The 15,773-nt window shown below is 39.8% G+C and overlaps 1 protein-coding gene across 1 annotated transcript in view; it reads left to right on the top strand.

Annotated features, from left to right (window-relative positions):
- The window catches only part of SPAG1 (sperm associated antigen 1), a 45,931-nt gene that overhangs the window by 24,339 nt on the left and 5,819 nt on the right, over window positions 1-15,773 (top strand). The window contains exons 10-16 of the mRNA XM_066624080.1: window positions 861-1,023; window positions 3,131-3,550; window positions 3,973-4,072; window positions 6,326-6,478; window positions 13,280-13,455; window positions 14,666-14,813; window positions 15,087-15,213. Coding sequence (XP_066480177.1) covers window positions 861-1,023; window positions 3,131-3,550; window positions 3,973-4,072; window positions 6,326-6,478; window positions 13,280-13,455; window positions 14,666-14,813; window positions 15,087-15,213 — 1,287 coding nt within the window. The remainder of the gene's footprint in view (window positions 1-860; window positions 1,024-3,130; window positions 3,551-3,972; window positions 4,073-6,325; window positions 6,479-13,279; window positions 13,456-14,665; window positions 14,814-15,086; window positions 15,214-15,773) is intronic.

Raw genomic sequence — 15,773 nt, 5'->3', positions numbered from 1 at the left:
CATCTGAAATGTTGTGTGGTTCCTGAAAGATAGAACCTTTCATTGTAAAAAATCCCCTCAGGGGTTTAGAGATAGCCTGCCTATGTGAACCACCTTCAATAAAGTCAGAGGAGTAATCCAATGACCAGAAAGGCGGTATATAAATACCATTATTATTTATAATAATAATAATAATAATTCTTTTGGAAGACCACCCTTGAGAAGGCTGATTAATTAAAACAGGGGGACACATCTTAGGAGATTACTGTTCCGGGGTTAAAAGAAAACGCTTGGAGAGGCTGAGGCTGAGATCTGCCACTCTGTTCCCCCCAACTAGGATGCATCATTTCAGTGCTGCAACCCACTTGGCTGCGTGTGAAGAAAGGTGTGAGAGTGATGAATTTTTGGAACTTCGATATTACTGCCTTCTGCTATGAATCAATGAAGTGTCTTTCTGTTGGATATTGCTGACCGGACCTTGATTCCTCCTAACAGGGTGATAAGACCCACTACAAGAAGGGAGAAGACCCAGAGTTCCTGTTCAACCCTTGGGCTTCTCCAGAAGCAATCCCATATTTGAATTCTTGAATTGTGATGCATCTGTACCCTTATGACAGCCACAGTTTTGGGGTATACCCCATTTGGCACTTCTGACAAATTACCATAAAAGTCACAGAAACAATCTAAAAATTCCTTTATTGGGAACAACCAGTATTCACAGTGGAGTATGTAAATATTTGGGTTACATGTAATTCTTACTGAGTTTGGATTCTTTAGAAGGAAACTAACGCCCTGTTTCTCAGACCAGACATGGTCTTAAACACAGCACATAACTGATATGTACTTGACAGTGGTAAACTAATATTGCTTTTATACTATAGAAAAATTTGTCAGATATTGAGAAGAAACTGAAAGATTCAGAACCTGCATCTCAGATCCAGATCAAGGGAAAAAGAATACTTATTCAAGATATAGAAGAATCAGATGTTGGTGAAGATCAAGGAGGAAATGAAGCAAGTCATGAAAATGGAGGTGGAGATAAAAGTAATCATTAATCTTGTAATCACTTTCTTTGAAAGAAAATGGAAAATGACTGTATAATTTGATCACTGACTTGGTTTAAGGAAAGACAGTAGCTATGCTGAATGGTATTCTACCATGCTCTTGTACAAATGAATTACACTTCTGTTTGGGGGGGGGGGGATTTGCTGATCTCCCTCTCCTGACTGCCCCCATGCTTCATACCATTTTGAATTGGAGGAAACCCAAATCTTCAGGGGTTGATACTTGGGGGATGCAGAATTTTCTTCCACTCATGTTGGGCTTCTGATACAACCCATGCTCTTAATTTGTAGTAGTGCCCACTCCAATTATTCCTCCCTCTCCAATTACACAGGCCAACACACATTTTGCTTCCTTAAACGTTACACCAATTCCTGGTTATATTTGGGGTGCCGATTCCAAAAATGGCATCCGTTTTGCCCTGTCTAGTTTTGGAGATATAGTATAGCCTCATTAGTGAATGGGGGGACATGATTGAGACATACAAAATTATGCAGGGGATGGACAGAGTGGATAGAGAGATGCTCTTTACACTCTCACATAACACCAGAACCAGGGGACATCCACTAAAATTGAGTGTTGGGAGAGTTAGAACAGACAAAAGAAAATATGTCTTTATTCAGCGTGTGGTTGTTCTGTGGAACTCCTTGCCATAGGATGTGGTGATGGCGTCTGGCCTGGACGCCTTTTAAAAGGGGATTGGACATGTTTCTGGAGGAAAAATCCATTACGGGTTACAAGCCATGATGTGCATGTACAACCTCCTGATTTTAGAAATGGGCTATGTCAGAATGCCAGATGCAAGGGAGGGCACCAGGATGAGGTCTCTTGTTATCTGGTGTGCTCCCTGGGGCATTTGGTGGGCCGCTGTGAGATGCAGGAAGCTGGACTAGATGGGCCTATGGCCTGATCCAGTGGGGCTGTTCTTAGGTTCAAGCAGCTTCCTCATGAGGAAGCTGCTTGAACCATTCACTAATGAGGCTATACTATATCTCCAAAACTAGACATGATAGGGCAAAAACGGATGCCATTTTTGGAATCGGCACCCCAAATTCATACCAAACCACCATAAATTTTGGGAAAAACTTTTCTGAGCCTCAATTTTGTAGGCCCGTGTTCTCTTAAAAAAATATTCAGAACAAAAAATCAAACAACTTCGAACTGAGGGAATTGAAAGAGCCCTTGCAGTTTGAGGAGCAGGTTCTAAGAGCAACCCCTGGATTGTGACCTTGTATTTTTTGTTTATAATATTTTTTTAAAAATATATTTCTATTCAAAATTGTATTTTTGGATAGAGGCTAACTGAAGTAAAACACATGTGAAGTATGTTTGTGTGGCATCCTGGATATACACTTCCCATCCTGAATATTCTTCAGTCACATAGCAGTTTGACCTCCAGATTGCTTACTCTGGAGCAATTTCATTCATTTTTCAGTGAGTGAGTAACTTGCAAAATACAGCCTTGTATGTATGAACATTCTTTTTGGTTTTTCTGTTAATCCTGTAGCAGTGGAAATATTGGTAAACTAACTCTTAGTGAGTTCTTCTAGTGTATGGTAAGCTTTTTCATAATAAAGAATAAAAAAATATATACATAGTCTTCTCAAGTTTTCTCCAGTAGTTCTGAGAGAAAAGATAATTTTACAGTACATTATAATACTATTCAGTATACATTTTACAATATGTGAGGTGGCTCTACTTTTTTAATAATCTGTTTATTTTCCTTTCTGTAACTGTAGATTTTAATTGTGGCTTGACATGTAGTACTTGTGATTTGCTAATCAGAGCAGCTTTCAGAGTCTATTCCAGTATTTAAAAGGTTAATTTCAAGGTGAATTGTGTACCATTCAGAACAGGCTACTGTAAATCCTTAAAGACGGCTGATTTGATGATAATTTCCACTGTGGCAAATTAGTTATGCATAATATGCTGTGCCAAGACTGCAAATAATGTTGGCTTAAATCCATTTTGATAAGCAAGGCTGCCTAAAGAATCTGCTGATATTCTTTTAGTATGTTCCCCCCCTTGCTTTTACAGTAGTTCCTTCTGATGATGCAAACTCTAACCTAGCCGATTAACTTCCTTGTAGAGACTGCTGTGGTAGTGGGAGGAGAGATCACAAGTGAGAAGACTGAAATGGGGAATGCACAGAAGAAGTTTCCTGGCAAAGGAGATGGCTGTAAATCGGAACACAAGGAAGCACAGAAGCACAGAGACCCTTCAGAGACTAATGTAAAAAAAGGCACACCAGAAAAAAGGACATCTAATGTTTTGCAAGATTGTAACCGTGATGTAAATGGATATGTAAGCGGTGAAAAAAATAATAGTGCAACTAGAGAGATTAAGCTAAAGGATGTAGAATCTTCATCGGCTGAAAAAAACAATTCTATTCTGCTCCCCCTTGCTGTAGCAACCTTGAAAGCTGAAGGAAATGAATTATTTAAGAATGGACAATTTGGAGAGGCTGTGCTCAAGTACTCACAGGCAATAGAGAATGCCACCAGTTCAGGTGTGTATCTAAATCATTATAAAAGTGTTTAAATTTTAAATGGCTCTTGATCATTTTAATACCCACAAACTATGCTCAGTACACTATCTCTAGATGTGTTCCAGGAGCTGATGGATGGAATATTTCTCTGTAATGAATAAGCAGTTGTGGGGGGGGGGGTCATAGTTTTTTCCTTTAGATTTTGTAGTAACTGAGTTATACTTGTATATTAAACTAGTGGGATATATGTGGGTGATATACTGAATAAACAAAAGATCCTTGAAGCTTGGCTTCATCAGCAAACCTGCACTACTGCAATGCAACTTGGAACTTGATGAAGATCTTTCATATACAAATAAAATTTTGTATATTTCATATCTTTCATATACAAATAAAATTTAACTTCGGCAATCAACTTTCACTATAATTATGTATAATTTTAGGAATCCAAAGTCCAGAGGATCTAAGTATTTTGCATTCAAACAGAGCAGCATGTTACCTAAAAGAAGGAAACTGTGTTGACTGCATTCAGGACTGTAACAGGTAAACAGCAACCTTTTTTGCTGGGGGACAACGTTCTTCATGATTATAATAGTATTTGAATTGGTTTTTATTATCCAGATGATGTGTAATGGATGATGTGTAATGCCCATTCGTGTTGATATTTGTCTTCTATCAGAATATGTTACAGCTTGCAAATCATTTCTTGTGTGAGGAGGAGGAGGAAGAGTAAAATAATTCTCCAAGTTAAATAAAAATGTTCAAACAAAATGAATGTAAACTTGAAGGATGATCACAGAACCATGTACCAGTTTGTATAGATATTTCATTTTGATACCTGAGTCTGGAATCATGTTTGTTGTTTTTCAGAACATTTCTAAGTTGTGACATCATAATTGCGACATGATGGCAAGTTGTGGTGCTCTAGTTCCCTGAAACAGACTCAGAGCCTTGGTCGCTAATTATGGTGCAGTGCATAGTATTGAATGTCCTGCTTTCATTTGTTTCTCATTCTTAACATGCTGCAATAAATGTTAGTAACAGTTCTGAAATGGCTTCAGTGTCAGATTTTTCATCTGTGCCCAGTGAATCAGAATTTAGATGTGAAAAGATAGAGGTCAACAGAGCCATAACTACCCAGGCTTGTCTTAACTGTAAAAATAACTGAATGGTAAATATATATGACATGAGATTAAAATATTGAATATTGAAACTTTTCCAGAGTTAAGAAATGTCTTCATATTGAATTTATAACTCTCTGCATGAAATATATTTCATAATTGGTTGGAACTGCCATATAAGCATTCAGGTTTCACAATTGAGTAGGGAAGATGATTTTTATGTTGGACTCAAAAGAGTTAGAAGTACAAAATAAGCAATGTGACATATTGTGGGATGTCTTCTGTTGGTTTAGAATCCTGCATGCTTTTCAGTTGTAAACAACTGTTCCTTAAGCAGAATGTAGTTTTCCTTCAGGAGCACTGTACAACCCTATTTGGGTTAGCCATTGGCTAGCCATTGGGAAAGGTAGGGCAATATCATGTTCTTTTTCAGATTTTTGTTGGTATTATCAATTCTGAATGGAGGAGGCTATGAACAAAAACATGCAGAATGTGAATTCAGTTAAAAATACCTTCAGAGACAGGCTACTTTATATAGTTCTCAGCAAGGCAGAACAGTCTATAAACTCTTGTTATTTATGGGTTCTGTTGATGCTTAAAAACTGAGTGAGTCACTATCTGGTATGACTTCATATGCACATGCACACACATTATGGGAGGTGCAATGAGCTGCCAAGACAGAAACTCCCAATCCAGGTTTCACCTGCTATGGTGAAACAGAAGGAGTAGATTTGGCAGCTTCCCTGTGGTCAGCTAGCAAATATTTTTAAATATCCTTATTTTTGCAGTTTATGAATTTTGCACAGATTGTTCATACCGTTATTTCACTGTTTAGAATCTCTACAGGCCAATTGCCTTAAAAGTAACCTTGTATCTCATTTAACAAATTCCCAAATATTGAAATGTACTTTTTAATTTTAATAATAATAATAATAATACCACCTTTTAAGAGCTTGCCATGTAATGGGATGAACTGCCTGCAGAAGCAGTTTGGAAGTTCTGGATTGGAAGTGCTGTACTGTTCTCCAAGAAATATAATTTGACTCATTATGGCAGTAATGCCATCTTTAAGACACTTAGCAGTTGTAGTAGATTGCAAAGAGAAAACTGATATCCATGATCAGCCTGTAATGTTCTCTGTTCATGACTGCATATTCTGCAGCTGCAACAACAATTGTAATATAAGATATAAACCTGGGCACTACTTAAGCAGAATAATTACACAGGCCATCACACATTTTGCTTCCTTAAACATTACACCAATTCCTGGGTATATTTGGGGTACCGATTCAAAAAATGGCATCCGTTTTGCCCTGTCACGTCTAGTTTTGGAGATATAGTATAGCCTCATTACTGAATGGTTCAAGCAGCTTCATCATGAAGAAGCCATGGTGTTGGCTTCCTCATGAGGAAGCTGCTTGAACCATTCACCCCAAATTGGCACCCCAAAAATACCCAGGAATTGGTGTAATGTTTAAGGAAGCAAAATGTGTGTTGGTCTGTGTTATCTGACACAAGCAACGTGTTTAGCTTTTGTCTGTTTTACGATTGATCCATGGTAAAAATCAGAGAGGTCTAGCATACGCTTTTATAACCATGTCAGTATGTGTTTACTACCTTCTTTAGCTTCCTTCTTTAGTACAACTTGTCACCATTTCTGACCATTTTTCTTTAGTGCACTGGAACTTCATCCATTTTCTCTTAAGCCTCTTTTGCGTCGAGCAATGGCCTATGAATCCATGGAACGGTACCGGCAGGCATATGTTGATTATAAAACAGTACTTCAGATAGACAGTGGAATCCAGGCAGCAAATGACAGTGTTAACAGGTAACATTTATAAAATTAATATATTGATCTGGAACAGTTTTGGCCTGCAGTGCTGTCATAACATATTTGGTCATAAATTGTGTTGTGGTTGCTAAGCATGTTGGTTTGTTACAGCAAATCTTCGGCTTTTGGTGGAGTGATATAATTGACTCTTTGCTTTCTATGACCATATGTTACCAAAAAGGGCTGTTTTGTTTAGGGGAATTAATATACTACCCTTTTTGGAAACCTCAGGATTGCAGGCTAGATAACAAGACAGCGTAATGCAAAGAAATTCCTTTTTAGCTTGAAAAGAGACTGGGAGAAAGATAACTTTCAATAGGATTATATTTTTATTGCAAAAACACACAGATACATAATGCACGTGGAAAAATGGTAAGTATATGTCTACTTGAATCCTAGTACTTGGATACAGTGTACCTAACTTTCATGGTTGCGTGTGGAGTGTATTTGGTGCATTCCGAGGAGATCAGAAAAGGATAGATTTTAGGGAAGGATTTTAGGGGTCCCTGGTCTGCATAACCCAGTTGCTAACTAAAGATGGAGAGAAGGGGAGAAAAGGAGGGCGGGGAAGAAAGGAATGAATTCCAGACGCATGTAGTTACCTGTCCTGAGAAGCAGTTGGGGGGGGGGTGGAGAATCCTATGGAGGACCTCTGCCTTGGAAGGGCAGCCAGAGAGAGAGAGGGAGCACATGGCAGCCTTCTCTTAAAAGGTTTTTTGCTGACCTGGATGCTGACCTGAATGACCCGGATGTGGCCTAGAGCTGTCCTGGATGCGCATGCTCACTACACACAGTGGGACACGTGGAGCAAGCAAGAAAAACAGGATGATTAGGAAGTCAGCTATCAGCCATGGCTGACCTCCTGGGAGGGGGGAAGGCAGTTTGCATATGGTACTTAAGAGTGATTAAGCTACAACTATAGGAAACATTTAAACAACGATTTACAGTGATTGAGACAACAATTTGCTCTTTAGACTTTGCTGCTAAAGTCTTTGCTTTAGCAACAGGGTTTTTGGAAAAGTGTGCTGGGGGAAGTGTGTCCTGTGTTTTGAGGCTTGGCCTGCATGAGTTTTAGTCCATAATACATAACCAGATATAAAAATCACAACTTAAAAGGAAAAAAGGGGATTTTCACGTAACACATCCTTACTAGTTTTTTCCTTTCAAAATTATTATTAATTCTTCTTAAGATATTTACAACTCGATCCTGTGCAGAATTAGGACCACTTAAATGCATTCTTATGTAGCCACATTTATTTGCTATTGCAAGTTTACCATGTAAATTTGAGGGGGTTATTCTGATTTAAGTATGTATAAAGTATGAACATCAGTACGAGCATTCCATGTCCAAACTTGCTATTTATTCTTTTATCATCTGCATATATAATCTTTTCCTAATTTTGTAAAGTATTAAATCTGTCATTAACCCTTTTCCTTATGTACAGTCTTTAGTGTGAAGGCTAACTATAGAATCAAACTCATGTAGGATTCATTGTCCCAGAAACAATGGCTTTGTTTTTTCATTTTGCTGCTGTTTTTCAATAGTGGGAAGATGATGGGAAAATTACAATAGGTTGCACCCATTGCATTCCCTCCCCCACCCCATTTTCATAATGATAAAGGTATAGGAGACCACAGGTCATCTAGTTCAACCTATTTAATGGTATTACTGCTATTTAATAAATGTATGCCCTGCCTTCGAGCTACATCGTGGATAACTACAAATCATCAGCCTCTCACTGAATTTGTGATCTCCATCCAAACAATAGTGCACTAGAAGCTGTAAGCAGGGGCAGTACAGAGTATAGAAACCATTACAGTATATAAATACTGTAATAAAGAAAACTAGCAAAGCTTTCTGTGCTTTTTATCTTATGTTTGTGTATTGTCACTTTCCGAATTCTGCCAGTCTAACTGATGGTTGCTTGCTTGTTCTTTAACAAGATGGCCTTTGTTAACACTGACTTTTTTCCCCTCTCTAGGCCTTATTTATACTTTTGCTTCACTGCTTATTACTCCTTCCTTCCTGGCAACCCATCTCCTTATTTCAGCTGCTTCTTTCTCTTCCTCCTCCTCCTCCTGCTGGTAATTCATTTTCAGCTTGCAAAATATTTGTTTCTGGACTATGTGAAATAAAATTAAACTGATTTGGAACAATGTATGAAACCTGAGACTTGGAAAAATGCTCTTTTGGTGCTACTGAATTGGTTTCCTATGGAGTCACTGTTGAGTTCCTCAAAGGCTTCTAACAAAATCTTCCCAGGAATGCAAATAAGAGAGAGGTCTGAAAATTTTGGAGCTCGTTTCACACATTATCCAAATAGTGTGTAAGTAGCTTCTTTGGGGCTGGATCCCATACCATGTCAGCCGAACTCATGCTAACTGGGCAGAACCCCTGCTAACTGGGAAAAGAGGCACTTTTTAAACTGGTGTTCCCTTTTGTTTAGCAGGGGGAGAGCAACTACCCCTCTTCACTCCATCGTGGCGTTTTTTCCAGTGGTTGTTGCTGGTGTCTCTTCTGCATCTTTATTTTTTAGACTGTGAGCTCTTGTGGACAGAGAGCCGTCATTGATGTATTTTTGCTATGTGAACTGCTTTTTGTTGAAAAATGTATATAAATATATATTATGTATGTGTGAAGGAATTGCATAGATTGAGTGAATGATTTGCTACCTTCCATACTAAAGTCACCAACCCCAGGATGAAGAACATTGCTGTAATATTAATATTTGAAGAGCTGAATATTGGTGGCTTTCTTTGCACATTAATTTGCCCCTATCTGAAAAAGAATGTATGGGTTGAATATCCTATATCTGGAACACTTGGAATCAGAAGTGTACCAGATTTTGGAATACTGGACCAAGCCACAGCTCTGCTGATCAGCAGTAATGCTGAAATCACTATGATAACCAGCTGATCTTCTTAACAAGACTGCCCTCATTCCCACCTGTACTTTTAAGCAGTGGGAAAGAAGCCTGTCCCAATCTGCAACCCTGGCTCCACTGATCACCTGGATTGGTGACTGAACAATGTGGGGTCAGCAAAGCAATTAAACCAAGTTTGCAGGTTGGAAAAGCCTTCTTCCTCAATGCTGGTGAGTACAGAAGGGAGTGTGGGCAGATTTGTTAAGAAGATCAGCTGATTGGCTTGGCCCGGTGAGCAGAGGAGGCCCTTCTGAGGAGCCCTCTGCGCAGCATCCTTGCACAGCGAGTCATTTCCAAGACATGTTTTCTGCCTGTTAAGTGTCATGTCAGCACTCAGTAATGTTGTGATTTTTGGAATCCTTTGGATTTCAGAATTCTGGATGGGGTACCCAACCTGTATTGAAGTTAGTTCTCTAGCTCAGTGGTTCTCAAACTTTTAGGGAAATTTACTCCCTGAGTAAGTCTTTGAGGGGGAGGGTTGAGGGCAGTGATGAGATCTCCAGGATTGTGTCGCTAAGGGAGGCGGGAGGTGCTTTTACTTACTTTCACTAACATAGGGCTGCTGCAGGCTCCTGGAGGTATGGGGAGCCCCACACAGCCCTCCACAGGGCTCCCCGATGCTTGGAACGTTGAGACATAAGCATGCGCAAAACCCTTCCTCATTGCATCGCAAAGACCTCCTGGAGTGGGATCTCCCAGTTCCTGGGAGATTCACATTTCCTGTAGCCTGCAGCAGTGCAATCCTGGGGAATGCATCACTGCCCTCTCCCTTCCCCCAACTCTTAAAGGGACAGGGGAATCTTTTGGTGGGTTGCAACCCACCAGTTTGACAACCACTTCTCTAGCTAGTTACTTCCTCTCTGTCCAACTTTTGCTATTGGGGGAAAAAGTACTGAATGGATGTTCAGTGTTCTGTCTTCCAGCAGTAAGTCTGGGATTTAGCTCAGTTATAGTACTGAACTTGTGGCCTTGAGTGATTATCTGTGTTGAGATCATATCTGAGAAATCCTAGTTGATCTTACAATATATTTTGTTTGTCTTTGATACCAGTTGTAAAAAGATGTTGATGTGATTGCGTAATATGCTGGGTATTTGGGTGGATCCTCTCAGTCCTGGTGAAATTCCACCTGGTGGTAGAATTTATAGGAGCATTTATAGGAAAGCTGTCAAAGAAATTACAAAGTGAAATTTGGTAATATTTATAAACGCTAAACAATATAAAGCAGTACCTTATTCTCTCTCAGTCTTTTCCTGTTCAGCATGTATCTGTAATGACTCTGATAATGTCAAATTCTGATATGAATTTATATTAGTGTTCTGAGGACCCAGTTTGGTCTTCCCTTTGTTTTTATGTAGTTCAACCTAGCTGAGACTGGAAGCGGGTCTTAGGATTGTGGACTTCCTTTCTTGCACTTCTCACTGCAGAGAGAAGCATTGATTGAATTGGGAGAGTCCACTCTTATTTTAATGTGAGATCTCTTTGCTCCTGCATGAATCAACCTGCTAAAAAAAGCAGGCTTGCTTTTGATTTCATCCTGGATAGAGCCTATGGACCAAGTTAGAAGTAAACAGATCCAATATTTACTCATTTTAAATTGGAAGATGGTTACAGGTGACTCAACAGAATTTTAATTCTAGTCTAAATTGAGGCAGTTATGTTTTTCAGGCCTTGGTACTCTCAGGAAATAGTAATTGCCATTGATGAAGGTTCATGCTGTGTGATCAGAGAACTGTGTGTGCTGTGGAATGCTATGACCTATTGCCTGTTAGGAGTGAGTCTTTGGGAATGTGTTAAACAAGCACATCAGGATCTATTAAGTTTCTCATTGTCTTTAGGAGCACAATTCAAGGTGATCAGTTTAAATCCTGAATATTTATATCCTTAAAAGAGAGCCTCATTTCCATGCCACACTGTTACAGCAATACCTTTCTATTATGCTGTGGATTTGTTTTGGGAGAAGAGTGCTGAGTGACATGGCTCTGTAGTTGGTAATTATAACACTTCCAATGCAGATGTACTGAATGCTACTATATTCACCAGTAGGTTAGGTTGGAGTCTGCTTTGTAATTGACAATCTGCTGCTCTGATTCCTCCTACATAGCAGTGGTAAAAGATGGTGGGAGGACCTACTCCCAGAAGGATGAGCCAGGTGTTGATTCGTACTTGGGAACTATAGGTTTTCTAGAGTAGAATGCCTTGCCCCTTATTTGCTCTCCCAAAGCATCTCCTGGCATCAAACCATTGGCTCTAAGCTAGCCAGACTGCACTGATCGGCACAGCAGTAGCCACAGTATGTAGCTTTTTTTGGCTGAAGGCACAGCTCAGTTGTACTCTTCTGCATCAAACATTTGAACAGTTTTGTGTATTTTAACCTTTTATTTTTTTAAATTCTGTAAAAATTATACTTGGAATAAAGAGTACTATAACAAAACAGTGTTTTATAGGAGATATGTGTATTAATATCAACCGAGAATACCTTTGTGGTGGTACAATCCTGTACTACATTCAAATGGCTAGCATTGTGGCTCCTTTCTTGGATGGTTTGTCAAAGCCCATCTGTGATTGTACATTGAGAGCAATGTAGTTTGGCAATACATTCAGGTAGTAATTAGTGAGGTGGTCTTGGAATATAATGGCTTTTCCTCAAGGTAATTAGCATACAGTAGCATGTCATTTCAATATTACCTTAACTCAGCCATTTTCATCCACTGTGCTGTGACACACTGGTGTGCTGTGAATGGTCTGCAGGTGTGCCATGGGAGTTTGGGGGAGGGTCATTTATTAGTAGGGCCATTGGGGGATGGGAGCTCCAGCTAGCAAAGTGGTGTGTTTTGTCATCTGTCAAAAAACTGATGGTGTGCCTTGACAATTTTAGTACACTGTCAGTGTGCCATGAGATGAAAAAGATTGAAAATCACTGGTGAGGCAGTTACTCGGAGTTACCTAGTCCGGGTGAGGCACTATGCAGATGTAATGCTGCTTGATCACCAAACAATGATTTGACAACAGGAAACATGCCAGACTTTCAAACTCTTTCATTTTGAGTTTTGGAGATGGCTGTGGTTAGTGTTAGGTCTACACCAGCATGTCTTAGCTAGCCGTAGCCTGCTTCTGACCATAGTTCCAAACTGTGACTTGGTGCTAGCTATAGCAAACCTGAAAGGGGAAGAAAGAATGTCTGTCTGAGGCAGGAGAGGATGGAACCTGAAGGGTTCAGTTATGGTTGGACAATTGGAAGCAGTACATCTGCACTAAATCTGAATGAGATGCACAGTTCAGCATGACTTTTTCAGCTTATATTTGGGGTGGACTCTGCATTTTGAAGAGACAGCTCTGAAAATCAACAAAAGAGTATAAATAGAACCACCATTTCGTAGGCGCCTCCATAAATGTTGCATGATTTCTAAACAAAGAATGAGGCATAAGTGTAATGAAGACCATGAATATTGTTGTTATTAAGAATACTTATGTACTGCTTTTTACAAGAGTAATTCAAAAGCTATTTACATAGTAAAATAAATCAAACAGTTCCCTGTCCCCAAAGATCTCCTCACAATCTGTTTTAGATTGTGAGATACAGGTCTTCTGTATTTAAGAGACACAAGCAACAGCCTGGAAAAGATGCCATGCTGGGGTGTATAGGGACAGTTGCTCTCCCCCTGTTAAATTTATATTAACAGGGACACCATTTTCAAAGATACCTCTTTGCCCAATTAGCTGTGGTTGTATTTTAAAGAATATGTCTTTAAAACCTCAAGAGAATACTAGTTAAATCTCAATATTTTAATTTTCTCCCTTGGGAAAAAATTCATCAATTTACTGCAATTTTTAAAGTGATTAAGATCTATGGAAATGGTTTTTTTTTTCCCCTAGGATCACAAGGACTTTAATAGACCAGGATGGTCCAAATTGGAGGGAAAAGCTCTCACCAATTCCAGTTGTTCCTGTTTCTGCTCAGTTACATCGATGGGACGGAGGAAACTTTACTTCAGAGTCAAAGCAAAAGAAACCTGCACCCAGGCATGGTGATCAGCAGTCACAGATTCCCAGTATGTGGAGTGTACTTTAGTATGTGCCAGTAGAATAACTGAAATCTACATTAAAAAACAAAAACCAGTATTAGGCACATTCATAGACTTGGTAGTATTGGGCAGTATCTGAAGTGCATACAAGCTTTCTTATGCGGTCACTAACTGCACCAGGGAATTCTCAAACATCCCTTCTCCAATAGCCCTTTTTGCCTCCATGCTTTCCTTTGCAAAAATAATTTTTAAATCTGTTTAGGAAATCAGAAGACCTTTTCCCTCCAGAAATAGTAATTGAGAAGATCCTGGTGCTCACAGAAGAGTGTTTGGGTTTGCATATGTTGCTCTTTGGGATCACAACCACTACTTGATAGAGATTAAAAAGATTAAGAATCCATTCCTAATATATTTCCCATCTAGAATTTGGCAAGGTCTAAAATTCCTTGTTCTGACTGTATAGGCGTGCCCCCTTATCCACGGGGTTCCATTCGGGAACCCCCTGCAGATAGCTGAAACTGCAGATATGGGGCAAACGCCTGTCCCAAGATTCCCAGGAGGCTTCTGTGCTCAGCTGAGGCAGAGAACATCCATCCCTAGCCTCTGCTGAGCTCAGTCTAAGCTTGGCAGGCAAAATAACACAACTTTCTGCTTCATGGAGACTGGAAGTGACATTTTTAATGCCTTATAAGGGATTGGGAAGCCCAGGGAAGGGCTTCCCCAGGCCTTCCAATGCCTTATAAGGCATTAAAAACATCACTTCCAGTTTCTTCATGAAACTGGAAGTCAGGTTTTTTTTGCCTGCCATTATTTTGCCTGCTGGGGACAGACGTTTTCTGCTGCTGCTGAGCTCAGAAGCCCCTCCAGAAGCAAGGGGAGCAGAGCACCCCTCGCCTCCAGAGGGGGCAAGCATGGGGGGGCACATGGGGGGGGCCCTGGACCTGATCGGCAGATAACTTAATCCATGGATATGGGGGCCCCCTGTAATTTAAAGCAGACATTATACACCTGTGTGTGTGTGCGCGCGCATGCACTCTCTGTCACTTCCATTGCCAGTGTGAATCCCTGCAGGGACAAGTCTGAGAAAAAGGTTGGCGACAACATGCTCCCAAGAAATGGAGAGATACATATGCCACACATTTCTGTCTGACTTCCTGAATGCTGCCAAGCAGAGCAAGAGTGTTTTCCCAGGCAAGGCAACCATTGGTGACTAAGCATCTTTTTTATCCTTTTGCAGACAAAGGTGAAAAGCCAGAAGAGATGTTCAAGATGCTTAAGAATAAAGGGAATGAATTTGTGAAAAAGGGTGAATATGAGGAAGCACTGGTGAAGTACAGTGAGTGCATGAAGTTAAATTCTCAAGAATGCACCATCTATACTAACAGGTAAGGAGCTATCTCAGTCCTTAAGATGCAGTTAAAACTTTGTTAAAATCAATAGAAGTTTGCCACTGATTTCGGTTTGTGAGTGATACAGTTGTTGTATTGATCCAGGTGCATATAATTTGACTGAAAACACCTGTAAACTTGCATGGTTATCTCTCAACACTGCAAAACATGACATTTTGTCATAGAGAAATGTGGCTTTGTATAGATAATCAGTTCCAGGATACTGCAGTGTGTTCTTACAGAGCTCTGTGTTTGGCTGTATTATATTAGGGCCCTTTGTTACTTGAAGCTGTGTCGGTATGAAGAGGCAAGGATGGACTGTGATCATGTTCTTCAGATAGATGGCTCTAATATAAAAGCTTTGTACAGAAGAGCTCTTGCATACAAAGGACTACAGGTAAGGAGCAGAAGCAGCCTGGATGTTGCTAACTGGCAGATTCTTAGTTTAAAAGCAGTTGTATTTCAGCTGAGGCATGAGATAGACAAGAAGGTGTAAAAATATCTCTATAAAAATTACCCAAAAGTTGGAGGAGAGAGGCAAAAATAGAAATGTCGAGATTAATATTTCCAGAGGTAGCTATGCTGTTGTGGTGCAGGAAACAGCACTTAAGGCCAGTAGAGATGAGAAAACTTACTGTAGCAGAAGCTTTTATGGACTAGAGGCCGCTTTGTGAAATGCACTGAAGTGTTCTCCTTGGTAGGACAACTGAATATTGGGCTCAGCCCCCTCCCTGGATACTTTTGATAGGGTTTGAAGACTTTTTAAAATTTCAAGCAGCTTTTGGTGGTGGAGGGGAGATTTGATGGGGGGGATAGCTGGAGTTCTATTACCTGAGGATTTTATATTTTGGGGCTGTTGCTTTTTTACCGTATGGCTTTATGTTTATGGCTGCTGCTTTTAGGTACTGTATTTTGTGTTTTAGTGATGTTTATTGTGTATTCTATTTTTTGTTGTAA

This window comes from Tiliqua scincoides, chromosome 4, assembly GCF_035046505.1.
Source record: "Tiliqua scincoides isolate rTilSci1 chromosome 4, rTilSci1.hap2, whole genome shotgun sequence".
In the NCBI taxonomy this organism is placed as follows: Eukaryota; Metazoa; Chordata; class Lepidosauria; order Squamata; family Scincidae; genus Tiliqua; species Tiliqua scincoides.
Note: the sequence above shows the minus strand (reverse complement) of the source record. Positions and strands in the feature narration are given on the sequence as shown.